Source organism: Canis lupus, chromosome 10 (genome assembly GCF_011100685.1).
Source record: "Canis lupus familiaris isolate Mischka breed German Shepherd chromosome 10, alternate assembly UU_Cfam_GSD_1.0, whole genome shotgun sequence".
Taxonomy (NCBI): Eukaryota; Metazoa; Chordata; class Mammalia; order Carnivora; family Canidae; genus Canis; species Canis lupus.
The window spans coordinates 482,090-508,392 of NC_049231.1; the positions used below are offsets into that span (position 1 = coordinate 482,090).

The 26,303-nt window shown below is 54.2% G+C and overlaps 2 protein-coding genes across 7 annotated transcripts in view; one reads left to right on the top strand and one right to left on the bottom strand.

The window, feature by feature from the left end:
* Positions 1-9,619: 9,619 nt before the first annotated feature.
* GDF11 (growth differentiation factor 11) lies at positions 9,620-22,408 on the top strand. Of its 6 annotated transcripts, none has more exons than XR_005365275.1 (5): positions 9,620-10,055; positions 15,097-15,494; positions 16,023-16,404; positions 17,107-18,502; positions 22,255-22,408. XR_005365275.1 is itself a non-coding variant. In XM_038549593.1 (4 exons), exons 1-3 carry the CDS (start codon positions 9,620-9,622, stop codon positions 16,401-16,403), a joined length of 1,215 nt encoding a protein of 404 aa, XP_038405521.1. In that variant the 3' UTR covers position 16,404; positions 22,255-22,408. The 6 variants fall into 6 exon arrangements, 4 of the variants coding, with proteins under 4 accessions (XP_038405521.1, XP_038405518.1, XP_038405519.1 ...); XR_005365276.1 differs by lacking the exon at positions 22,255-22,408 and adding an exon at positions 18,701-19,440; XM_038549593.1 differs by lacking the exon at positions 17,107-18,502.
* Positions 22,409-23,414: 1,006 nt separating this feature from the next.
* Positions 23,415-26,303, bottom strand: part of SARNP (SAP domain containing ribonucleoprotein) — a 49,918-nt gene continuing 47,029 nt past the window's right edge. Inside the window, exon 11 of the mRNA XM_038549601.1 lies at positions 23,415-23,710. Within this exon, the coding sequence (XP_038405529.1) occupies positions 23,669-23,710 (42 nt within the window). The 3' untranslated portion in view covers positions 23,415-23,668. The remainder of the gene's footprint in view (positions 23,711-26,303) is intronic.

A 26,303-nucleotide genomic window follows, 5' to 3' on the forward strand; every position in this document is an offset into this window, starting at 1 on the left:
CAGCTGCCCCCTCCAGCTGCCCCGTCCATCTGTGTCCTCCAGCTGCGGCCTCCAGCTACAGCCTCCAGCTGCCCCCACAGCTGCCCCCCCCCAGCTGCCCCACGTCCAGCTGCCCCCCAGCTGCCCCTCCACCGCGCCGTGGCTCCCAGGCCGGACGTGACCCCGAGAATCCGCGCTCCGCGGCCGGGTCCCACCCCGTCGGGTCTTAGGTCCTGACTCAACCGCTTCCCGAGTCTTCTGTACCCGAAGAGGCAAGAAACTGCAAGAGCAAAAGGCAAGCGATGGGGGCCACAGCCTTGGAGCGAGCTGAGCAAGCGCGTTGGGGGCCTGGCTCCTCGCTCCCACGGGCAGGCCGCGAGGAGCCGAGGAGCCACGTCGACTCCCGGGGAACCGAGAGGGCTCGGCCTGGGCCCCGCAGCCCGGGAGCCGGACCCCCGTGTGACACCCGCGGCCTCCCGGTGGCGGGTGGACGCTCTCGGCGGTGGCGGGCGGTGCATCTGCCCCAGAGGAGAAGGAAACCCCTTTGCACCACGAAAGTGGGTGGCAGTCCCTGAGGGGACTTCAGAGGATAAACAAGCTCTGGGTTCAGAGACAAGGAAAGAGCCAGTGTAAAAAGGGGGGCTTTGAAAGTCCCTGCAGGCGGGATTGGCCAGCTCGAAGGGTCAGGAGAGGTCCGCGGCCGAGTGTGGCAAACTTCAGACACGGAACAGCCCACGGCAGTGCTTGGCCTCTGCTGAATCTCTGTTGCAACAAATGAACTGGGAAAGACATTTGGGGAAGAACTGAGGAAATCTGAATATGGACTGAGAATCAGACGTGAGAAACCATAATTTTGTTAGCTACGATGACAGCATGATTAGAGAGAACAATCACTCTATTTTTTAAAAGATGTGCACTACAGTATTTAAAAGTGAAGTGTCGTCTTTAGCGCCGCCTGCAGCCCACAGCGTGACCCCGGGGTCCCGGGATCGAGTCCCGAGGCCTGCTCCCTGCGTGGCGCCTGCTTCTCCCTCTGCCTGTGTCTCTGCCTCTCTCTCCTTGTGTGTCTGTCGTGGATAAATAAATTTTTTTTTAAGGGAATACTTCACAGAACAAAAGATGAAGCAAAAAAGCAGAGTCTTGGGGTGCCTGGGTGGTTCAATCGGTTAAGCACTGGACTCTTGATTTCAACAGCTCAGGTCATGATCACAGTCATGAGATTGAACCCTGCACCAGGTGCCCTGGGTGTGCGACCTGCTTAACATTCTCTCTCTCTCTCTCTCTCTTTCATGAATAAATAAATAATCTTTAAAAAATAAAGGCGGTGAGGAGTTTCAGAGAGGGTAAATTATCTTGGGGTTGGACCTACATTGAAATGAGGAGGCGGGTACCTGGCTGGCTCAGTCAGAAGAGCATGGGACTCTTTTTTTTTTTTCTTTAAGATTTATTTGGAAGAGAGCACGAATGGGAGAGGGAAAGAGAATCTCAAGCAGACTCCACGCTGAGCAGGGAGCCCCATGCAGGGCTCAATCTCACGACCCTGAGGTCATCACCTGAGCTGAGATCGAGTTGGATGCTTAACCCACTGAGCTACACAGGCTCCCCAGTCAGGTAACTCTTGATCTCAGGGTTGTAAGCTCAACCCCCATGTTGGATGTAGAGATTGCTTAAGAAAGAAAAGAAAAAGAGAAAAGAAAAGAAAAGAGAAAGAAAAGAAAGAAAACAAAAGAACTAGCAGGGGGCCCAGGAGATAGTTGAGACAGCACAGCCACCATCCAAGGGAGAGGTGATGGAGGCTGGAACCATGGAAGGAAGGGAAGTCTGGGCAGCATTTCAGAGGGTAAACAAAGGACTGGATGACTTCTTATCTGTCGAAGTGAGAGGAAGTAGGAAAAGTGCGAGATGACTCAGAGCTTCTGAACTTGGGTGCCCAGGGGAGAAGGTGGTGGTCACCCGAGGCAGGAGGCACCCACTGGGGATGTGAAACTCGGGAGAAAGATAGTCAGACTAGGGAGGAAAAGTGATATGTAAATTCATAGATGCGTGAGGGCCAGAGCCAGAGAGAAAAAGACAGGGCTTGGGGGAACCCTTCCATCCCAGGAACATGTGGGAGGAGTCAGTAGCCTGTAAGGGAGCCCGAGGGGAAGGGGGCTGCAGAGCTGGGTCCCCAGGCTCGGTACTGGCATTATACACATTAGCTCATTTGCCCCTCGGGACAACCTTTGAGATCTGGATGATTTGTCCCACTTGAGAGATAAAGAAGCTGAGACTCCAGGACACACAATGACATGCCCAAAGTCCGGCCAGTAAAGGCAGTGTTAGAATTGGAACCCAGACCTCTGAGGATTCCAAAGCCTGTGTTCTTCAGCTCTCTCTTGGAGGCCAAGAGGAAAGAGGACTTCAGGACAGGAGGAGGGGCCTGCTCAGGCCAGGAGCACCAGGAATACAGAAAGGTCAACTTGAGTGAGAAACAGAGAAAGCCATTGGATGGGGTGGCCTTCAGAGTGGTGTCAGGGCAGGATCCGGAGCACCTGCTGCACCCAAGAAGGGAGGAGAGGGAAATGGAGACATCCAGGTGGGCAAGCGCAGAGCTGGGGTGAAGGTCAGGAGAAGGGGGGCCTGTGAGAGGAACCTGGGGGAGCGCAGAGCGGTGGCAGCAGCGGTGGCAGCAACGGGAGAGAAAGGACGGTGCAGGGAAGACGGTAGGGCCGGGGACACCCGCACCCTCAGACAGTGTGGACCTGGCCGGAGGGCAAAAGCCCATGCCCCGTGCCTCGTCAAATCCACAGAGATGGGGATCCCTGGGTGGCGCAGTGGTTTGGCGCCTGCCTTTGGCCCAGGGCACGATCCTGGAGACCCGGTATAGAATCCCACGTCGGGCTCCCGGTGCATGGAGCCTGCCTCTCCCTCTGCCTGTGTCTCTGCCTCTCTCTCTCTCTCTCTCTGTGTGACTGTCATAAATAAATAAATTTAAAAAATTATTTAAAAAAAAATCCACAGAGATGAGCGTGGAAAGGTGGTTACCGGGGTGGAGGGGGGAGGAATGGGGAGTCAGTGATCAGTGGGTTTCAGTTTGAGATGGTAAAGTCCTGGAGAGGGACGACACCTGGGTGGCTCAGCCGTTGAGCGCTTGCCTTGGGCCCAGGGCGTTGAACCTGGAGACCCCGGATCCAGCATCGGGCTCCCTGCGGGGAGCCGGCCTCTCTCCCTCTGTGTCTCTCATGAATAAATAAATAAATCTTTAAGCAAACAAATAAATCCAATAAGGGAGGCCCGGGTGCTGGCTGGCAGCTCCCCGACTGCAGGGCTAGATCAGCCCAGGGCCAAGGCCAGAGCCGCCCTGCTGAGCGTCCCCGGTGTGGCCCTCTCGGTCTCCCCCAGCCGCCAGGGCAAGACAGGTCACAGCGCCCCAGGACCCCGGAGAACAGCATCAGGGCACAGTCACCTTACATCCTCCCTGTGAGGAAAGCAAGGCTCTGGGGCGCCTGCAGGTGAGCGACACTGGGACTCCGGGTGTGCACCCCTCACCCCAGGTGGAGACCGCAGCCCTGGTGCCCCCCCACGCTCCACTTGGCAAGAATGGGGTGACCAGCTAAACTTTCACCTTCCTGAGCCTCTGCTTCCTCCCAGTTAAGCAGGAGGGAAACTACTCCCTCCCACACCTCCCAGGGCCCTACATCACTGGACACTTGTAAGGCTAGACCAAGGAATTAAAGGGACCAGTTTTGTTACCCTAAGCCTTCGTTGCCTTGAGGCTCTAGCGTACTTGGTTTGGGGCTCCAGGAATGAAAATAATTTTGCCTTGAGAAATAACTGGACTCCAGTCCACTTGCCGTGCCAAGGGAAGGGTTGGGTGGGCCAGCTCAGCCTCTCTCCATCCCTCTTCCCACCTAGGCCTTGGCTGTGGGCCCAGCTCTGGTTCTCACCCCACCCCCCACTGCCCAGGCTCCAGCCTCAGCACTCTGTCCCTGTCCTTGCCCTGCCCTGCACCTTGCCCCCCTCCACCCCCGACCGACTTCTGGCCCCTTATCCTCCCGATCTTGTCCAGCTGCTGTCCCAGTCTCCTTACTGTTGCCTGTGGGGTCAAGTCCAGGTGCCCAGATGGGTGTGAGCAGGGCGGGCAGCCCCATCCCATGGCATCTTCATGCACCAGGAGGTCGGCTGCTATGTGGTTCTTTTTTTCTTCTTTAAGATTTTTATTTATTAAAAAATATATTTATTTATTTATTCATGAGAGGCACACACACAGAGAGGCAGAGACACAGGCAGAGGGAGAAGCAGGCTCCCTGCGGGGAGCCCAATGCGGGACTCATCCCAGGACTCCGGGATCAGGCCCTGGGCTGAAGGCAGACACCCAACCCCTGAGCCACCCAGGCGCCCCTGCTGTGGGGTTCTGATCCAGGGCCACCCAAGGCGGCAGGGTCTCCACCTGAGAATTTTTCCACTTAAGTTGTCCCCTGGGATGGAGCAGATGTGCCATCGGAGCAATGAAAAGAGGCAACGATGGGTTGCGGTGGTGGTTACTTCGGGTGTGGGTCCTTGGGGCATCCGTCCATCCAGTCGTGGAAAGCCCGAACGTGCCAGGCACCGGGACTCTTGAATGAGTAAGACCTGGCTGTGCGAGGCAGCCCCGGGGAGGGGGGGGTGCTCAGCGGTTTAGCGTCGCCTTCGGCCCGGGGTGTGATCCTGGAGACCCGGGATCGAGGCCCGCGTGGGGCTCCCTGTGTGGCGCTTGCTTCTCCCTCTGCCTGTGTGTGGTCTGCCTGTGTGTGTGTCTCATGAATAAATAAATAAAATCTTAAAAAAAAAAAAAAAAAAAAAAAAAGACCTGGCTGTGCTTCAAGGTGATTGCAACCTAGGCACAGGTAAAAGTGCAGTGTGGGATAGGGTGGGCCGGAGGGGAGCCGGGAGGGGAGCCTGGAGGGCGGCCGCGGGCCGCGCCCCTCCCGCAGGCCCCGCCCCCGGCGTCCACACCCCACGGGGCCGCGCGCCTCCGTCCCTCGCGCGGCAGCACCCCGGGTCCTCGCCGCCCCGCGCCGTCTCCTGGCCGTTAGCCTCCCTCCGAACAGCCCCGAGGCAGCGGCCCTCACCCGGCGGCCGTCAGGCTCCGGAGCCCCGGCGTGGGGGGAGCAGGCTCCGCGCAGGCCCCCGCCCCCCGCCCCCCGCAGGAACCTGGGCCCGCGCTGGGGCTGCAGACGCGGCAGGGGCAGGACCCGAGAGGGGAGGGCTGGGGCTCCCGTGGGAGGGGGCCGAGCCTGCCCGGGAGGACGGGGGGGGCGGCTTCTGGAAGGCCGGCGGCGACGGGGCTGTGCCCCGAGGGGTTCCGCGCTCCCGGGCCGGCGCCGCCCCCCACCTCGCCCCGGAGGCGAGCCCGCCGGCGCCCCCGTGCGGCCTTCCAGGGCCCGGGGGCCGAGGTCCGGGGCCCTGGGGGGCCCGCGGGGGATGGCGGGGCTCCGGGCGCACACGAGTCCCCCCGGCGCCCCAGGCTTCGCGGCCGGAGCCCCGGGCCGGGCCCGACGGAAGCCCCTCCGCGCCGTCCCCGCGCTCCTCGGAAGGACCCGAAGAACGGGGCCTCTCGGCGGACGGCACGAGCGGAGGCGGCCCGAGGGGCCCCGGGGCAGGGGTGCGCGGGGCGGGACCCTCCTCCCTCGGTCCCCGGCTGTCCGCGTAACCAGGGCGTCGCTGGCCTTGACCCCGGGCGGCCCGCTCCGCTCCCAGGGCCTCGGGTTCCCCCTCCGAGGCGGCGCCCGCGCTGGCCCCGACGCCGGCCGCGTCCCTCCGGGCGGCTCGCCGGCTTCCCGCCTCGACGCCCCCCTCCGGCCGCGACCCACATTTGCCGGGAGCCAGTCGGGACCGCGAAGACGGCGGGCCTCGCGGTTGCCCGGGCGACGCGGGAGCGGGGCACCCCGGCGGAGGGCGGTTGCCAGGGCGACCAGGGCAGTGGGCGGGGCCCCAGCCCCGGTCCACCCCGCGGGCTGGGAAGGGACCTAGAGGTGCGGGACTCCCCCGGCTCCTCCCCGCGAAGCCCGCGGGGCACCGCCTCGGGAACCGGGTCTGGGGCAGCTAAAGTCCGACGCCCCCGAAGAGACCTCCCAGGGCTTAGATCCTGCAACCCAGGAGACCGAACGGTGACCAAGCCTGAGGGACGAAGGAAAGGGCCAGGGTGTGGGGGGGCTGCAGACGGGAGCAAGGCTTAACGGGTTCTGATCAGAACTTCTCGGACTAGAAGTCTCAAGTGCAAACACGCTGGGTATGCACCCCGGGGCAGGTTTACTCCCGCCTCCGAGGAGCTCAAATTCCAGATGCGACCCCCAGATGGCAGCCTTGTCCACGCGTTGGATTAAGCCGGGCCCTGGAGCTGGTAGGGAAGCCCGGAGGCGGAAATCCTTTCTGTCCCAGGAGCTGGTCCCGACTCCGGCTCTCTGGCATTGGGCAGACACCCACAACTCCTCACGGCCATAAATACCCAGTTTTCTCTCCCCAACCCGGCTCTGACCAGATCCAGTTAACAGGGTTCATTAATTCTTAATTCAAAGGAGCTAAGGAACATATGGTGGAAAATGTCCTGCTCTCTTGGGTCCCACTCACGCTGTAAGGCTGATAGATTGGGGGAATAGCAATGACTAATGACCTCATTTAGAATTGCGTGTCGGGGGGGGGGGGGGAAGGAATTGTGTGTCAGGCAGTTAATCCTCATAACCTTATGAAATAGGTACAGTATTGTTGTCCCCATCTTACGGATAAGGAGTCTGAGGCAGAAGAGCCAAGTTCACAGAGCCAGAAAAGTGGGAGGGCTGGACCTGGAACCCAGGCAGCCCTGCTCTAGTCTAGAAGCTCTGTGAGAGCAACCTCCCTGCTACACAGAAGGGCGCAGGCGTAGCTAGGAAGAGCAAGTACTCTAGGCGTGGAGTCAGCAATGGACTCCAGGAAGACTCGTGTCTAAAGTCTTGTCTATACTGAAACCTGAAGAATAAATTTGGCCAAGGGACTGGGGAGTGGGGGCAGTAGAGGTAGGAGGGTGTTGTTCTAGGAAAAGGCAACAGCTTATACAAAGATTCAGAGATGATCAAGAGAAAGCAGGTGAAGTCTACCTGCAGGCTTCTGGCCTGGATGACTGTCATTCAGTAAGGTGACAATGTGCCTCAGCAAGACGAGAACACATTTTGGGGAGAGAGAAGGAGTTCTCTATCATATTTAACTCAGTGTTTGAGGTGGCAGGGGACATCCAGATGGCAATATCAAGGAGGCACCTGGCTTGGAGTTTTGGCCGGTACCCTTTATCGGTGTCCCGTCCAGTCTCAACGTTTCCTGAGGAAAACCATCCTCGCATCTGTCATAGGCCTGCTGTTGGAAATGCGCCGGGTGGGCAGCCCGGGGGCTCGGTTGGTTAAGCGTCCGCCTTCGCTCGGGGCATGATCCCGGAGTCCTACTTGGGGGTGGGGGGTCTCCCTCTCCCTCTCAAAAATAAATAAAAGTCTTTTTTAACAAACACACAAACACACACACCATGCTTGGTGAGGAGGTGAAGGCTGGGCCACCTCCTCCAAGGAAGTCAAAGGAGGTGATGCCACCTCTGCTCTCAAGGAGTCTGCACTTTTGCTGAGGAAATGCCACCAGAGGAGTCGTTTGGAGAACAGGCTATGCCAGGAAACGGTGGTAAAGGCAATCACTACTCTAGGAGATGAGGAAGGAGAGAAAAGCATCGGGAAGAGCAGAGGATCCCGGGGTGGCTCAGTGGCTTAGCGCCTGCTTTAGGCCCAGGGTGTGGTCCTGGAGACCCAGGATGGAGTCCCCCATGGGGCTCCCTATGTGGGGCCTGCTTCCCCCTCTGCTTGGGTCGGTCTCTCTCTCTCTCTCTCTCTCTCTAAAATCTTAAGAAAGAATCAGGAAGAGCTAGCCCAGGAAGGCCACTATACAATCCTCACAACTAGTTGAGGGAAAACGGTGTGATACTCTTTTTATAGATGAGATCGGATGCAACGTTGAGGTGCCCGCGTGCACCCAAAGCAAGGGAGGGGACCGGCTCAATGCATCGCACTGGGCTTCGTTCCTGTTCTCCAGAGAAATGTCGGTTTCTTCAGAGCTCCCGCCTCGCCCTGCTGGTCTCCCTGCTGCAGCCCTGGCCGCCCGCCCCAGCTCCCCCAGCTCCCCCAGCTCCCCAGCCAACTCTGTCCCTCCGCTGTTCCCTCGGGCCCGCCTGCAGACTCTAGTCCAGAGAGGAACCGGCGTCTCTTCCTTCTGCAGGAGAAGCCCAACAGCCTCGGTGAACGTGCGCGCCCCGGGAGCAAGCCAGACCTGATCCCCCGCAGCAAGTTCAACCTATTGGTTGTGGACTGACCTCCAGGCCCCGGGTTCCAGCGATAAACCCGAAGAAACCGAGGCCCGGGAAGAGGACTCCAGAGCCAGAAGCCAAGCACCTGGGGAGCATCAGCCGCGGGGCCCGGGGCCCGGGGCCCGCCCCACCTCCGGGCTCCCCCGGCAGCTGGGGTCTGCGGCTCCCGCCTGAGGGCAGACTTCGGCCCTGTCCCTGCGGGGGCCACCCGGCCGCCCCGCGCCCCTGTCCCCTCGGCCTCCCCACGGCCTCCCCAGCTCCGAGGCTTCCTTTTGTCTCCGGGCTCCACAGCGCTGCCCCCACCCGCTCGGGCGCCTCGGGCCTTCATGCCCCGTGTCCCTCCTGCCCCCAGGCCCCTCCTTCCACCCCGGCCCCGGAGCTCCCCCGAGCCCGGTCCCTGCTGCCCTCCGGGGCGCCGGTGGACGTTTCCCTTGGGCCCCCTGCCCGGTGCTCGCTCCCTGCCCTCGAGTCTCTGCCCCCCGCCCCCGTCTCCGCCTTCCCCTCCCTCCCGGCTGCGGCCTCAGGGCGAGGCCCCCTCCCGGCGCCAAGGTCTCCCAGTAGCTTTCGGCCCCGGGACTCCGGGCTTTGTCCCCCGCGCCCGCAGCCCGCAGCCCGAGCTCTCGGGCTCGGCTCCGCGCCGGGGTCCCCGCCTCGCGAGTGGCCGGCGGCGGCTCCGCGCGGTCTGTCTCTGCGCCCCGGGCCGCCCCCGCCCCGCCCCGCGTCCAGCCGCTCACACCCGCGTCCTCGCTGCCGGGCCCCGTGCCTCCCCGTCTCCTCCCACCGGCGCCCCCGCATCCCCCTTTGTCTCTGCCTCCTCGTCCCCCTCTTCACCTACCTGGGCGCCTGCTCTGTGTCCTGCCCTCTGCGCCCGGCGCCCCCCGGCGCCCCCCGGCGCCCCCCGGCGCCCCCTCCTGCCCTCACCCCGTCCCTCTCGGGGCCCGCGCTCCCGCGCTCCCGCGCTCCCGCCCTCCTCCCTCGCTTCCTCCGCTCTCTCCGGCTCCCTCTCTCGCCTCGGATGACAGCGCTGCCTCTTTTGTTGGCTCCGCAGCCAATCGCGGCCGCTGACGACACGGGGGCCGGGGCTATAAAGGGCCTGGCCCGGGCTCGGGCCCCCCCAGCCGCCCGCCCCGGCCGCCCGCCCGCCCCGCCCGCGCGCCCGCCGCCCCCGGCCCCCCCGGCCCCCCCTCGGCCGGGCCGCCCCAGTCCCGCGCCGCCCGGACCCCCGCCTCCTCCCTCCCCGCTCCCCGCCCCCTCCCCGCGGGACTCCGGCGTCCCCGCCCCCCAGTCCTCCCTCCCCTCCCCTCCAGCATGGTGCTCGCGGCCCCGCTGCTGCTGGGCTTCCTGCTCCTGGCCCTGGAGCTGCGGCCCCGGGGGGAGGCGGCCGAGGGCCCCGCGGCGGCGGCGGCGGCGGCGGCGGCGGCGGGGGCCGGGGGGGAGCGCTCGAGCCGGCCGGCCCCGTCCGCGGCGCCGGAGCCCGACGGCTGCCCCGTGTGCGTGTGGCGGCAGCACAGCCGCGAGCTGCGCCTGGAGAGCATCAAGTCGCAGATCCTGAGCAAACTGCGGCTCAAGGAGGCGCCCAACATCAGCCGCGAGGTGGTGAAGCAGCTGCTGCCCAAGGCGCCGCCGCTGCAGCAGATCCTGGACCTGCACGACTTCCAGGGCGACGCGCTGCAGCCCGAGGACTTCCTGGAGGAGGACGAGTACCACGCCACCACCGAGACTGTCATCAGCATGGCCCAGGAGAGTAAGTGGGCGGCGGGCGCGAGCGGTGGGCTGCGGGCGCGGGCGCCGGGAAGGAGCGGCTCGGCTCCGACGCGGGCGCTCCGGCCGCTCCGGCCGCCCCGGCCGCTCCGGCTGCCCCGGCCCGGAGGCCCTTCCTGCGCAAACTTGACGGGCTGCGGGCGGGGGCTGCTCCACCGAAGTTTTTCCAGCGGCGGAGACGGGCTGCGGAGTCCCGTGCACACTCGGTTCCCGGAGGCGGGAGGGCGGGCCCCGGGGGCCGCGAGACGCCGCCTGCAGCCCGGGTGCGCAAGGAAGCCGCGGGGCTCCGGGGAGCCTGGGGGAGCTGCAGCCCTGCAGGGCCGCGGTGCCGACGCGGGCGAACAGAGTCGGGCCGCCCGGGGACCCCCACGGCCTTGGCGCCGACGCTCCCCCCGCTCCAGCGCCGGCTCCGCAGCGCGCCCCGGGGCCGCAGAGAACTGAGCGCCCCTCTCCCGCCGGCAGGAACGAGGTCCCCGACCCCGTGCCTCTCCCGGCGGCCCAGCGGGCACCCATTTCACCCAGAGCCCTTCTGACACCCGGTCCCCCAAAGGGCTGGGAAGCCGTGCCCTCTCGCTCCTGACCGAGCTCAGAGAACTCCGTCCCATCGCGCTGGGGCTGACGGCACCCGCCTGGCTATTCAGAGCTTATCCTTCCTTTCCTGTCCCCCCGCCCCTACTCAGAACCGGACTTGAGGAGACACAGGGAGACCTAGGGAGAAAGAGAAAGAATAGATAAAGAGGGACGGGGAACCCAGGCATTCAAGCCCCCAGACAAACGGAAGATGAACATGTTAATAGACTTGAGCCGCTTTGAAATTTTATGGCCTGGAAAATCCAGGCCACCCCCCCACCCCCACCCCCAGCTCTCCCTAGGGTCAGATGACTCCCTTTCCCCTCCCCCACTGAGGTCCCTTCACCCCTTCTCCACTTCAACTCCAGGAAACCAGGCCCTCTCTTATTCCCTGGTGGTTTGGCAAAGTCGCCCCCCCCCCCCCGTTCCGTTTTATGGCTCTGAACAGAAGGGGGGGCTGGTTTATTGGCAGATAGGTCATAAAACGCTGGGGGCGAGGTGGACTCCTAGTGGCTGACCCCCGTGGGAGAGGCTCGGGAACCCAGGTGTGCGTCTGGGAGGCCGAGTGCCTCATAGGGCCACCAGCTTTCCTGCAGACCCTAACTCCACAATACTTGTCCAGGCTTAGGAAGAAAAGAGAACCCAAAAGGCTGGGAAACTTGCTGAGGGTGCTGGCGGCGCTGACAGTGGTGGTGAAAGCCTGGGATCCGTCTGGATCCCTCCGTCTCCCGTGTGTTCCTTAGGTTTCCGCCTTAGAGGGGCTAGGGTCAGTCTAAAATTGACTGAGGCCTGGGTGGGGGTGGGGATCCTACAAAACAGTTGTAGAGGAATCCTGAAGAAGAGTTTGCTGGAAGAACAGGAAGGGCCGGAGGAAAAAGCTAGTCTGGTGGGTGTGGGACCGAGTGTGAGGAGTTCAGGCCGGGTGCTGTCGGTGTGGACTTGCCCTCCGCATCCCTCAGCCGCGGCCGGGCAGGCTCAGCCTCCCAGGGAGGGCGCAGGAAGTGCGTGCAGGCTGCGTGCTGGGACCCGGCGGTGCGGGTTAGGCTGGGGGGGCGGGAAGGGCTCCAGGGGGTGGGGTTCCGCGCGAACCTCCGCCCTCAGTCCTCTCGGGGACTTGGAGAACTGGGGAACTGGGTCTCCAGCCAGGTATTGTACGTCCCCTTTAAGAGCCAAGCCGAGCTCTTTTGAGAGGGAGGGGGAGCGGAGGGGAAGGGAGGGAGAGAGGGGAAAAGGAAAAAGAGACTTTTATAGTCTAATCCCCAGGGACCCGCTTTAATAAGAGACTTGTGCTCTGCTAATCGGGGGAGGTGTTTGTCAGCAGAGATGGCCTCCGCTCCCCTCCCCCTCCCCCTCCTCCCCTCCCCCTGCACGCAGCCCTGGACCCCAGCCCCCACCTCCCCCAGGCTGCAGAGCCTGCCCTAGTTCCCTCCACCCTCTCGGGCTCTCCCACCCCAGCCTTCATCCTGGGAACCCAGCCCCCTTGCCCTTCTGGGAGCCAAGCCCAGCCCCTCAGTTTCTCTCTCCTCTCCGACACCAAGAGGCCCCTGCCCTCTCAGCCCAACCTCCTGCCCCTAGGCCTTCCAGCCTGGGTGAGGAGAGAGTGGAAGGGGGTAGGGGGGGGTGGAGGAGGAGGTGGTGGTGAGCTGGGAGGGGGTTGGGCTTTTGCTGAAAATAGTGCAATGACCTCTCTCCAGACCAGCACCGCCTACTAAACCTGACCTGCTGCCTGCCACCAAGCCGATCAATCCAACACAGATGTGGCTCCTTCCCCTCCCCTTGGGAGCTGGGCCTATGTGCGTGTTGGGGGGACTCTCTCAAGCCTCTTGTTTCCCTCTGTGGCACTACCTGCTCCTTCTTTGTTCCTCTCTCTCTATCTATCCTCTCTCTTTACCCCACCAGGCTTAGCTACCTTCCTCCTTTCACTTTGTAGCCTCCATCCACTCCTTTTGCATTGCCCCCCCCCCCCCAGTGTTCGACTCCCAAGCTTATTTCTTCTCCCCTACCAAGCTCTTCTCCTGTCCCTTCCTTCTCTCCTCCAGTTCTCTTGACCATCTCTTCCAGCCTGCCTTCATCCCTAACACTTTCTTCTCCGTTCTTATCTCCCTCATTACCTCCAGCCTCTCTCCTGTCTCTTCCCATTTCCCTCGTCTTTCTCCGTCCCCGTCTTGGCCCAGTCCCCTTGAGTATCAACTCTCCCCACCCTCGCTGGGAGAGAAGCCTATGGTGATTCCCTGGGTGTAGAGATGGGGGACTCTGAAGAAATCAAAGACGTAAAGGGATGAGGCTCTAGTGCCCAGACCCCTATCTCTAAACCTTGGGTCAGCGTAGGTAGGGGAGTAAGCTTAGAGCTTACAAAACTAACAATAAACCAGCATTTTTTGAGAAGCTACTACTATTTTCATTCTTTATTTAATGTTCAACATTCCTATGAAACAAGAATTATATCTGTATCAAAAAAAAAAAAAGAATTATATCTGTATCACTGAGAAGTTTGGTGGGTAAGGTCGAATACGGTCGATGAGGATTCAAGCAGTGATTGAACCCACTTTGTAGTCAAAGAACAGTGTTTTGATGCCAGGAAGAACTTCTAGGCACTTGCCTGTATATGTTAAGATTTGGAGTTTGGGAAGTTCATTTAGCATGCATTTACTAAACACTGCTTGGTACTGTGGGAGGTACTAGAGCTACAGTGGTGAGCAAAACAGTATTGACAAGTGTCCACCCTCGCGGAGATTAGTAGCTAATAGTGAAGACAGGTGGGAAAGTAAGACAACCCTATGAAATTAGGCACAGTAGCCCCACCTCACCAGCAGCTTCTCTGCCCCAGGTACTCTCCTAATCTCTGAATCTCTACTCCCTGAATCCTCCCTCGTTGTACCAGCATTGCAGCTCCAGCAGGAGGATAATTGGGAGGACTACCAGTGCCCTGGGACCTCAGAGAAGAACCAAGGGAAAGGAAGCTACCAGAGGAACTGGAATATACGAAGATCACTGAGCACTTTCCTCCTCATCTCACTTGGAGGATCCTCCTTCTCCTGGGGGAGTGCTGATGGGCAACAACAGATGCTAAGTCCTCCATGATTATCCAGAACTCAAGACCTGGTGTGATGCATAAGGGCCTGGACTTCCTGATCATACTTACATAGCTCTGGAAGCTCACTCCTGACTGTTTTTCTCTCAGTCTATTTAGAGTGAGAATGGATGTTCCTGTCTGATGGAAACATGATTTAGGGCATTTCCAACTGACCTAAGAGATTAGAAAGGGGAACCAAAAGGGAGCTGAAATGGAAGCAGAGACAGATGCTGAGAATCAGACTTTAAACCCAAGAAGGGTCAATTTCTGGTCCAGAACAAGACGTAATGGGCCAAAATGTAAGTCGGGATGTTAAACCTTTGTAAAGACTTACTGGCACTTGAGTGAGAAACCAAAGGAAGCTCAGGGGGGAAAAAAAAAAAAACATTGCATTTGATCTGATGTGTTAAATATTATTTCTGAAGCTTTGGGCAATAGGAGTTAACAACAAGGAGGTAGTTTTTCTCCTTGTTTAACTTCCTTTTTTTTTTTAAGATTTTATTTATTAATTCATGAGAGAGGCAGAGACACAGGCAGAGGGAGAAGCAGGCTGCATTCATGGAGCCCGACGTGGGACTCGATCCTGGGTCTCCAGGATCACACCCCGGGCTAAAGGCGGCGCTAAACCACTGAGCCACCCGGGATGCCCCCTTGTTTAACTTCCTTTAAAAGTTGAGGCAGTAATGGTGTTGAAGATGAGGAAGCAGCTGAGGAATCTTTTTCTCAGGTTCAAGGTGTTGGGGAGTCAAGTGCACAAGAAGTGCTTCAATCGCTCCATTCTTCGGAGGGTATTATTTCTGGCAGGAATGGTACAAGAAGCCTAGATCTGAATTCCAACCTACCTCATGGAATACATTTAGGCCCTGCTTCCCATCTGGACCCTGGTTATCCACTCTCGAGACCATTTGGTTGTGGTGGTGGCTGTGCCAGGCTCCACCTGGCCACCACACAAAACAGGACAGAAGCGGGGCGAGGCGACCTGAGAATGGCAGGTGTGATGAGGTTTAGCTTCGATGAAGAACATCAAAAGTTCAGAAAAGTTTGGAGCCCTACATGCTGGGGGAATGGAAGGCTGCAGGTAGGAGGGGGGATCCCTAAATAACTGCAGGTTATCTGGTGGGGGGGGGGGGCTAGGTGTTAGGGCAAATGGACTAAGGAATGGATCAGATCAGATCAGAAAGGCCTGACAGACGCATCGTCCTATAGGGAAAGAGGAGGCACTGTTCTGAGTACCGGTGACACAGTAGTCACCAAGACACGAGACAAGGGCAAAGAACTGGAATACTCAGACTGAGTCGTCCAACTTGCCAGTGCCGCCCAGGGCTGCTGACACCTTCCCAAATACCTTTTGCTGATGCTGTGCCCCCTTCTCTCTTATCAGCGGACCCTGCGGTGCAGACAGACGGCAGCCCTCTCTGCTGCCATTTCCACTTCAGCCCCAAGGTGATGTTCACAAAGGTACTGAAGGCCCAGCTGTGGGTGTATCTACGGCCCGTGCCCCGCCCAGCCACGGTCTACCTGCAGATCTTGCGACTAAAACCCCTAACTGGGGAAGGGACTGCAGGGGGAGGGGGCGGAGGCCGGCGTCACATCCGTATCCGCTCACTCAAGATTGAGCTGCACTCCCGCTCAGGCCACTGGCAGAGCATCGACTTCAAGCAAGTGCTACACAGCTGGTTCCGACAGCCACAGAGCAACTGGGGCATCGAGATCAACGCCTTTGATCCCAGTGGCACGGACTTGGCTGTCACCTCCCTGGGGCCCGGAGCTGAGGGGCTGGTGAGCAGGGAGCCTGATGTGGCGGCAGATCTGTGTAACCCGGCCCTGAGGAGGTGGGATGTTGGAGAGGTAGACCAGGAATGAGAAGGGGCGGGGACCAGCATTACTTCTTGGGGGCCAGGAGCTGGTTCTAGAGGAGCAGGGGTTTTGGGGGAGGGATGGGGGGGATGGGAGTGGCAGCTATCATTTTTCAGACAGAAGCCAGGCAACAGTTGAAAACTGGGTTTGGGGTGCAGGTGTTAATGGGAGATCCAAGGAAATACAAAAATGAGCTGTTGATGAGGCCTGGGGCCAAGGGGCTGATCAGGGTCAGGTGCCAGGAGAGAATCCGAGGTGAGCTGAAGGAGAGAGAGCTAGCTTGCAAGAAAAGTAGGTAGAGGACAAGGCTGGGTATAGGAGCAGGGGAAAAAGCCAAGAAGGCAAGGGTCTCTGTCCTGATCCCCCTGCTGAGGGGCAGATGAGAAAGGAAAGGGAGGAGGCGATCTTGAGAGCCCAATCACAGCTCTTTCTCCTCTCCCTCACCCCCAGCATCCTTTCATGGAGCTTCGGGTCCTAGAGAACACAAAACGGTCCCGGCGGAATCTGGGTCTGGACTGCGATGAGCACTCGAGTGAGTCTCGCTGCTGCCGATACCCCCTCACTGTGGACTTTGAGGCTTTTGGCTGGGACTGGATCATCGCGCCTAAACGATACAAGGCCAACTACTGCTCCGGCCAGTGCGAGTACATGTTCATGCAAAAGTATCCGCACACCCACTTGGTGCAACAGGCTAATCCAAGAGGCTCTGCTGGGCCCTGCTGTACTCCCACCAAGATGTCCCCAATCAACATGCTCTACTTCAATGACAAGCAGCAGATTATCTACGGCAAGATCCCTGGCATGGTGGTGGATCGCTGTGGCTGTTCCTAAGGTGGGGGACAGAGGATGCCTCCCCCATAGACCCTACCCCTAGACCCCCAGCCCGACCCCCCGACCCCCAGGCCCTAGAGCTCCCTCCACCTCTTCCCATGAACATCACACCTTGTTCCCTGCCCAAGCAGTGTGCAATACAACAGAGGGAGGCAGGTGGGGACTGATGGGTGAGGGGTTTGGGGAAGAGGGGGGCATGGTCAGGTGGGGAGTGTTTGAGGTTTGCAGGTGAGAAGGTTTGGCAAGAAGACAGAGAGACGTAGAGACAGAGGTAGCGCAGAGGGATAGAGACAGAGGAACAAAAAGAGCAGCAGTGAGAAGGCAAAGGGAGAGAGAGGCAGAAGAGAGACCAGGCAGAGATAAATGGTGAGAAAGAGGCTGAAATGGAGTAATAAGAGAAAGCCCCACACCCAGCCTCCTTTCTTCCACTGGCGAGGTGAGGGGCTTGGTATGGTTTGGGGAGATCCCCTGACTACCATTCTCAGTAGGAGGAAATCAAAAATCCATTCTTAGCTTCTTCCCTTTCTCCCTCCACCAGTGGCCAAGGAAGGGAAATGAGGGCAGGGGCAAAAGTAAGGATTTGGGAATTTTATTTATTTATTTATTGTGACTTTTCTTTCTTTCTTTTCTTTTCTTTTTCTTTCTTTCTTTCTTTTTTTTTTTTTTTTTTTTTTTTTTTTGGTATTTGGCTTTACTGAAATAGAAGGGCCCCTGCCCACTGTGCCCCATTTCTCCTTTATTCCCCCAAACCCTGTTCTCCCTCAATACCCACCTACTTAAGCACTTGTATAAAGCCTCCAGGGTTGGGAAAGGGAGCAGAGGGCAAGAGGGCTGACACATGAGTTTCCAACCCATAATCACCCAACTTAACCTTCCTGAGCCAAATGGGTTGTACTGAATTCCAGCAGTCACAGAAACAGTATGAGGTTAGGGTTTAGGAGCTGGGGGTAGGGGGAAGGGGAGGGGAGAGCCATCAACATCCAGGATCTATATGAGAGCCACTAAACTAACCCTCAGGTCCACCCTCATAGTCCTGAGTTATTTAGCCAGAGGGTGTGGCCCACATATGCCCAAATTCCCCCCAGCCAAGAGAGACCAAAGAGCCTGTGGAATACCCCTACTCCCAGCCTCTATCTTCAGGTCAATAAGAGTATAGAGATCCCAGAGTCACGAGTCTGGGAAGGGTTAGGAGGGGTCAAGAAAGTAGTAAGGAGATTGAAGGTTACAGGGCATTTGAATTCAAATCACTGCTCTGGGTTAGGGAATAGAGCCAGCAGACCAAGATGGAAGGGATTCTGGAGGGGCAGGGGGACATTTTAGTTCCCCCAACCCCAAAGCTCAGGGTGGAAGGGGGGAGAACAAGGGAGCAGAGTGTCTATAATTATTTTTATCTTTTATTTTTGGAATCTAGCAGTACCTGGCAGCAGGGAGGGAACAAATACAGTGGGGAAGGGAAAAGCATCTGACAAGGCCAGTTAGAGCAGAGGATTGGAAGGATGGAGACTCCCTGGTTTGGAATGCTAGGAAGCAGGCAGGGACTGGTTGCCACTCCAAGTCACTAGCTGGGCCTATTCATTCCTCCCACAATCCTGACCCACCATCCTCTGGACTCACTGTGCCTCAGTTTCTTCCCCTCGATGGAATGAGAAATAGCAGCACCCGCCACAGCCAAGAGATGAATTCTGAGCACTTACCACGGGCACTTTATTGGACATAAAATACCTCTCGCTGTGGGACAGATAACCAGGGCACCAGAGTAGTGGTGAAGAGATGTGAGGCTTAGGAGTCACAAGCTTCAGAGTACAAGTTCCCCTCTGCCTCCCAGATGGACAGTGCCTGAAGCCAAGGAGTTGAGAAATCTCCTGATCCACACCCTATCCATACCTCACCACCAGACCTCTTGGCTCCAGACAAGAGCCTAGAGGATGTCAAGAGAGGAGGTCCAGAACCTTCAGCAAAACTGTCACTCTAAGTAGAGCCAGCAGTTATGGGTCTGATGCAAACAGTACTGAACTAAAGCCTGGAGAGCTGACCTGGAAGGCTTGTTCTTCCCAAGAGTATGACTCTCCTGTCTGGCCCAGATGGTGGAAGGGGCAAAGGTATGTGACCACCCTTGGGAAGGTGATGTTGGTGAGCTTTAGTATCTTATTCCCATTCCCATAGTGAAAAAATGAGATGCAGTATTTGGTACAGGAATGGGCAGGGGCTGTTAAGCAGTTCAACTCACCTCCCATGTAACAGCTATGCTAACCTCTAGCCTCTCCTCTCTGGCCGTTCTATCCTTCCTTCTACCCCAGTCTTGGAGAACAAGATACACCTGACCCATCAACATCATTCACATTTCCTTGGTTGAAGGAGGAACAGAGAAGTGAAGAACAGAAGATGCCTCCTCCAAGATCAAATGCTCATGTCTCTTGATCTTGGCACAGGGTGGGGGTTGGGCAATAGACATCAGGTGACTTCCCTCTATAAATGCTAGAGAGCTGGAGCATTAGACTTGGAGGACACTTACAATATGCCCCTTTAACACCACCAAATAAAGACCTTTGTGGGGGGAGGGTCTTTTTCTTCTGAACATATATTATGAAGTCTCATTCCCTTGGTCCTCCTCACTCCCAAAGAGGCATGGGGTAAAGAGGTTTGGGGGCACAGTAAAGCAACCTAGTGGGGACTAGCAACCCCTTTCCCACTTTATGATGTGTGTGGACCTGGCCAGTGCCCCTCTGATCATAAGTAGTGTAATTATTATTTACTTTGTGTATTTGTTACACCACGTGTGTGATTGCCTTTGTTTGTTAAGGGTGATTGAGAAGTATGGGGGTGACAGGGGTACTGGAATGCCGGGAAAGGACTTCTTCACTGAGATCAAGGCTTCCTGGAGGGAACCATTGCAAAAAGGCCATCAAGCAGTTTTCAAGTTATGTGACAGAGGGCAAAGATGGCCATAGGGTGCTCTGAGTTTTGGGATGGTCACATGACACAATCCAGCACTTGAACCTGAAAAAAAATAAATAAATAAAAGCAGTCAAAGAGTTTAGAATTCAGTGATGAACTCTTCTCCCTAACCAAGCGCCACATTTATACCTTGGAGACCAGGAACAAAAGAGGATCTGAGAGAGGAGGAAACCTTGTGCTCAAGGAGTAGGAACATGGGGGTCTTTGGAGCAAGGAAAAAAAACCACTAGGGGCATTTGGGATGAGGGTGAGGACATACAGTCCTAAGGAGCATGGGCAGAGAATGGGAAGGGGAGGGCACCTAGAACAACTCTTCTCTGTAAAACTTGATCCAAAACAGTCCCAAAGATTACCAAAACTCTCTTACAGCCTCCACATAACAGAATATCTGAAAGTTCTCTTAAGATGACCCAGCTAATGGTCTCATTCTCCCACCAATCCCTGATCCTCAGTTTCCTTAACTAAGTTTCACCAAAATCCACAACCCAAACCAACATAGCCATTCAAGTTGTAAATGGATCAAGATGGTTAAGCACCTCAAATAGTCTTCGATTCCAACATAAAAATGTCTCCCATGTACCTAGAACAAAAGAATCTTGGCTAACTCACATTTGGAGAAAAAAAAAAAAGGAAAGCTCCTGTCACATTGACCTGATCCATAATGGGGGCCAGGGCCACTGCGGGGTCAGCGTGCCACCATACTATTCCTGCCCTGTCAGTTCTATTAGTAGACAAACTACAAGAGTGAGGTTGAGGGAGGATAAAGCACTACATACTTTATCTTCCCAAGGAGTTGCTTTATCCACACCTACTCCTAGCTTTTGGCTTGAGCTAAAAATAGGTTTTCTCCTTCACTGCTCATTGTTTCCTATGTTGAAAGGACACCCAGAAGAGATTGCCAGATGACTTTTATCCCCAAACAACCTCCAACCCAATGCATGAGTAGCTAGCTAGCCTATACTGTTCCTTGGCCTGTTTTGTGGAGGTCAGGGCCCCAAGCTAAGAACCAGCTGGCAGTGGCATTTACAACCTCTGATCTGTGGTGTGGCAGAAGCAGGGAGGCTGATGCCCCAGGGCCACAAGGTCAGCTTTCTCGCTTGTGAGCTGGGGGCAGGGGGCACCTGGGACTCCCACGCTTCCCACTCTTAGAACCCCTAAATGCAGTGCTCCCCGCTCCATGTTCAAATGAGTCCATTCAGTTCCTTCCCTACACTCTAGCTGGAACCTACTCAGGGAAACCTTCCCAGGTATAAATCACCTAGTAAAATTATGAGCTCACTGAATGATTACTATGCAAACTATGGTGAGCAAATTGTGCCAACTACACAATCTATTATCAATTCTCCTTCACAGTAGTGTTGCCTGCTATTGGTACACTCTGGAAAGAGTCATGGAATGACTTCCCCAGTCTCAGAGGCAGTAGAGCTAGCATGGTAGGACAAATTACACCTAAGTAGTTACTACACAATATTCCACTCTAATCCATTCTGTTAATAGTAATCTGAGAAGTTGAAAAACTAAAGGCAGGGAAACCAAAGGACAAGAAAAGAAAAAGTTGGGATCACCCGGAGCACAAAGGGTCTGCAAAGGTGTGAAATTTGCCATTATTTTTCAATCCCTTTGAAAGGAAAAACAAGAATATGGATATACAGGAAGATGGGGAGGTTAGATTTTAGTAGATTTCAATAATCAGAGGGAATGACATGGTCTGTCAGAGGCCCACATGGAAGAGAACAGAGAAAAAGTTATTCTCCCTTATTTAATGAAGTTCCTTCCTCCCCCCTCATGTTTCTCCTGTTAGACATGGCAACAGGACTCAACCCCAAGAAGGTCTGCTCTTATTCACATCTTCCTTCCTATAGCTCTCACCCTTTACAGAAGCTTCTAGCACTATATATTCATAAATTCCCAGGAGTTGGGGTAGGGAGAAGGGCAGTTCAGAGTGATGGTAGAGAAAAAGAGAACAATCCCATGGTTCTTAGAGAACCATAAAAAGGTGCAGATTTACAGCTGAGGAAACTAGTTCCCTCCACATCTTTTATAGACTCCCTCATTAAGAGCTCCCAGGTATGCAGAGAATGTCACAGCTTCAGGACAGGGAAAAGACTAGAGTCAGCTAACTGCGTATGAATCCTAGATCAGCTACACTAGCGTGACTGGGGGATAGGAAGGAAGGGTACTTGGATCCCAGATAAAGAACTGCAAGCCTGAATTTTTTTTTTTTTAAAGATTTTATTTATTCATGAGAGATACAGAGAGAGAGAGAGGCAGAGACACAGGCAGAGTGTCTGTGTCCCTGCAATGCAGGGAGCCCGACGTGGGACTTGATCCCCGGTCCCCAGGATCCTGCCCTGGACTGAAGGCAGCGCTAAACCTAAACCGCTGAGCCATGGGGGCTGCCCAAGCCTGAATGGTTTTAAATGGACTATTTTAAGATTGAATTAGAAAAAAAAGACAAAGGCATCCTGAACTTTCACGCTCAAAAAGTATGTGTGGAATGACTACCATGAGACAGGAAGAGGAGGATTTGGTGGTTAGGCTTGGAGGTGAGACTTCTGGCTGACAGAACAGCTGCTGGAATGGGATGAAAAAAGTTATTTTAAAAATCCATACAAACTGAGAAAATGTACAGTATCAAAGATTTGGGGAAGTAAGTTGAGTGGGAGAAAAGAATGATTAAACTTCAGGAAGAGAATCCTGCGGGGGGTCGGGGAGGCTCAATACCTTTCTGAAAGGTTTTAGAATATAGAGACTGAAAAAAATTTCCGAAGGATCCAGTGCTTTATTCCTTTATACCTATTTCTTACTTTTCCCATCCTTGGGTAGAAAACCCTTACTGAATCTATAATCTCTCTCAAGCTACAAAACAATTAATTTTCTGTGGTTCTGTTTTCAGATAGAAACACAGTAGAGAAAAAAAAGGACCTGGAGAAAAGAAAAAGAAGGCAAAAAGAAGAGGCCAGAGGGAAGGAAATATTTAACCAGTGTTCCCTTTTGCTTACTTCCCCAGTCAGATTGGGGCAAAATTCACAATAAATTGGCAATCTCTAGATCTGCTCTCCAGGCAGTTTTCTTAAAGCATCTAAAATAAACTTAGGTCCCTGCCCTACTTAGCAACCAAAGAGACTTTGTGGAAAGAGATTCTTGTTAGGAAGGGGATCAAACCATTACTTTTCTATTAATCACAACAATAGGCAGCTTTTAGTAGAAATGGAAATAAGGAATTACACCACAGCAACACAGGATCTGATCAAGGTATCAAAGTCTTCTCGTAAGGTGCCAGGCTCCTAAATTCTATTCTCAAAAACAAAACAAAACAAAACAAAACAAAAAAACCCAACCAACCAACCAACCAACCAAAACCAACCTCACAGAGATGTCCAAAAATAAAGATTAAGAGGAGAAACCCTACACCAACATACCCAAAAAGAAAAGTAGCACATCTCCGATCTTGGTGAAACATCAAATGCAAACAGCAATCTGCTTAGAGAGTCAAACATAAGGAGGCGGCTCAGCAAGGAAAACAGATTTTAGTAATATGTAAGAAACACTGCCACTAAAACTGTGTACTTCTCTAATAGAAGGCAAACTAGCACAGGACTTGATTAGAAAGTAGAAGCCTCCAGGGGCACCTAGCTGGCTCAGTAGGAAGAGCATGCAACTTTTGATCCAATCTTGTGGTTCTGAGTTCGAGCCCCATGCTGGGTGTAGAGATTAAACAAGCGTGTGCATGGCACACACACACAACTTAAAAAAAAAAAAAAGAAGCCTCAGTGTTCCTCCTACTTTACTCAATGGGTCACGTCAACCTGCTGAAGCAAAAGATTCAGGGTGAAACTTGGCCTCTTTATGGAGGATAAAGAGTAAAAGGATGCCTATGAGTATGAAAGAAGGAAATAAATAGGCTTAAAGGGATAGACTCAATCCTTTTCCTTGTTCTTTTCTAATGGATAAAGGCATTATGGCTAATTCCCTGTAATATTTGTCCCTGAAGCTCCTCTTATCTGGTCTAATCTGGTTCTAAGAACTCAAAGGAGCACCTAATAAAACACATTGTTTTCTTTTCTATTCGTTTTTTTATTAACAAGCAAAATAATAATTAAAAAACAACAACACAAGAACAACAACCTTAAAGTTGGAACAGCAATGAGTCAAATTGCTGCTGAAGTTCCTGGATGTACCCGGGATACATGCTCTCTCATTGCGAGGCAGGACCTAGGCACATGACTGTGCATTTAGGTATATATATGACCAAAAAAAGTCAGAGAGATGGAAACCACTGGAGAATAGAAAGCATTAAGAGCTTTTCATCAGGCAATCCCAAAACGCTCTGCCCTTTTCCTCTTCTTTGCCTGTGAGAAAGAAGAAAGAAAAAAATTAGATTGCTAGACAACAGTGGCCTAGGTTCCTGACTGCTTTAATTCAAACTCACATGAACTATCACAAGGTCCAAGAAGGAGGGGAGACCCAGGCTTAAGCTTGGCAGCCAGAGATTCCATTCCTGAACCTCTCTAGTTATCCAGTTAGAGCTGGAGAGTTTTAGTGGGAAAGGAAGGGAGAAGACTATGGGTAGTAAGGGTTGGGGGAAGAGGAGGAAGAGAATAGTGGTAGAAAATGGAAAACTGAAGAGAGGGCCACTCAGCCTTATAGCAAGTTAGTCTGGAAAGAACGGACTCTTAACAGGCTGAGGAATCTTCTAGTCAGTGAGGAGATGGGAGATCTCAGAGGACAAAGGGTTGACCAGTGCTATTTTTTCATGGAAAAGGCGAAAGGGATGCCATTCTAGGCAGTAAGGCCCAAGCAGGAGCTATTCCTTGGGTCTCCAAATTCACAAAAAGGCATATAAATCTTCAATGCCAACAGAATAAATGGGAAGGAGGAGAGTCCCCAACATGGATCTCTTTGAGGGAGTTAGCACTGGAGAGAGACACAAAATGAGAAATGGGGGAGGAGAAAAAGACCTTTTTGTTCTGAGACTGACTCACAACACAGCACTGAGTCCTTCATCCTCACTCTAACCACTGCCTCCACCAAAGAGGGGACTTTTTTTTTTTTTTTTTTATTCCATTCATGCAGGAGGTTTAATTTAGATCTTAAAGAAAGATGAGTGTGTATAAGCCCAGCCCACCCTATACCTGGATTACTGACACAATTCTTTGGAATCAAGTAAGTCATCTGGTTCATGTCAACGCCATCAATCTCTGAAGTTACTATTCCTTTATATGCACTGACTCTCCCAACAAAAGCTACTATTTGTTGCCAACCAACAAAATCCTCATCTGCCTCATCTTGGAGAAGCCAAATGTACTACCTTATTAGTAAACATGGCTGGTTCAACAGTTACCTTGGCAAAAGGAATAATTTTACTAGAATTAAAACAAGCCTTTAAGTTTACCTCTAGCTTATGCTGGCAAGTCAGTAAGTAAGTTGATATTTATAACAGGTAATGCTTTATTCTGAATTAGTAGCACAGAGAATACAAAATCTTTCAAGTTTCTTCCTACTGGAAATACAAACTGATCAAACTAGGCAGCATCTGGTGGCTCAGTGGTTGAGCATCTGCCTTTGGCTCAGGTCGTGATCCTGGGGTCCTGGAACTGAGTCCCACATCGGGTTCCCAACAGGAAGCCTGCTTCTCCCTCTGCCTATGTCTCTGCATCTCTGTATATTTCATGAATAAATAAATAAAATCTTTAAAAATTTATATTAAAAACAAAGTGATCAAACTGTAAAATTTTCAGAGTTTATTTACAAGACTGACTCTGATATTCATTCGTAGAAAGATTTTGTAAGATTTTATGTGTGTGAGGTAATAGATTTTCCAAGGTCATCTCCAGGGCTGCCTGACTGGCTCAGTTGGTACAACATGCAACTCTTGAAATCAGGGTTCTGAGTTCAAGCCTCATGTTGGGCATAGAGCCTACTTTATTTTTTTATTTTTATTTTTTTAAGATTTAATTTATTTATTCATGATAGATACAGAGAGAGAAAGAGAGGCAGAGACACAGGTAGAGGGAGAAGCAGGCTCCATGCCAGGAGCCCGACAAGGGACTGGATCCGGGACTCCAAGATCACGCCCTGGGCCAAAGGCAGGCGCTGAACCCCTGAGCCATCCAGGGATCCCCTGGAACCTACTTTAAAACAAAACGAAACCAGGGCCATCTCTAGAGATAGATGAAAAGAAGTAAATTTAGATTAAAGGAAGAAGGGAACGTCTGGGTGGCTCAGCGGTTAAGCCTCTGCCTTTGGCCCAGGGGGTGATCCTAAAGTCTCGGATGAGTCCCATAAAGGGCTGCCTAGATGGAGCCTGCTTCTCTCTCTGTCTCTCATAAATAAATAAAATAAAATCTTTTTTTTTTTAATAAAATCTTAAAAAAAAGGAAGAAAGAACACTGCAAATTCTTCACCACCCAAGAAGTTTCTAGAATTCAAATACACTCATCATTTCAATTCCTTATGTACACCTTAGATGACACTTTGGGTCTCCATTATAGATATATATATTTTTAAAGACTTTATCTCTTTATTCATGAGAGACACAGAGAGAGAGAGGCAGAGACACAGGCAGAGGGAAAAGCAGGCTCCATGCAAGGAGCCCGATGTGGGACCCGATCCGGGGACTCCAGGATCATGCTCTGGGCCAAAGGCAGACACTCAACCACTGAGCCACCGTGGCATCCCAGATACTTTTTTTTTTTTTTTTTAAAGCAATCTCTATACCCAACATGAGACTGGAACTCTTAACCTCAAGATCAAGAGTCACACGCTCACCTAATGAGCCAGCTAATGCCCAATATAGATACTCTTAAATCACTAAATCAATATTGTCTGTCAAAGCTCCACGTAGTCTTGCTCAGGGTCTCAGTTAATGTGAGTTACCCCAGAGGAAACTGGGATAAGGATAAACACAAGTTTTTTAAAAAACAAGAAAAGAGCTGCCCTTTC

Excerpts from the sequence above, each read along its gene's own strand:
- GDF11 (XM_038549593.1), top strand. The coding sequence starts at position 9,620 with ATGGTGCTCGCGGCCCCGCTGCTGCTGGGCTTCCTGCTCCTGGCCCTG. Across the intron at positions 10,056-15,096 it reads CATCAGCATGGCCCAGGAGA|CGGACCCTGCGGTGCAGACA; the intron begins GTAAGTGGGCGG and ends CTCTCTTATCAG. Across the intron at positions 15,495-16,022 it reads GGCCCGGAGCTGAGGGGCTG|CATCCTTTCATGGAGCTTCG; the intron begins GTGAGCAGGGAG and ends CCTCACCCCCAG.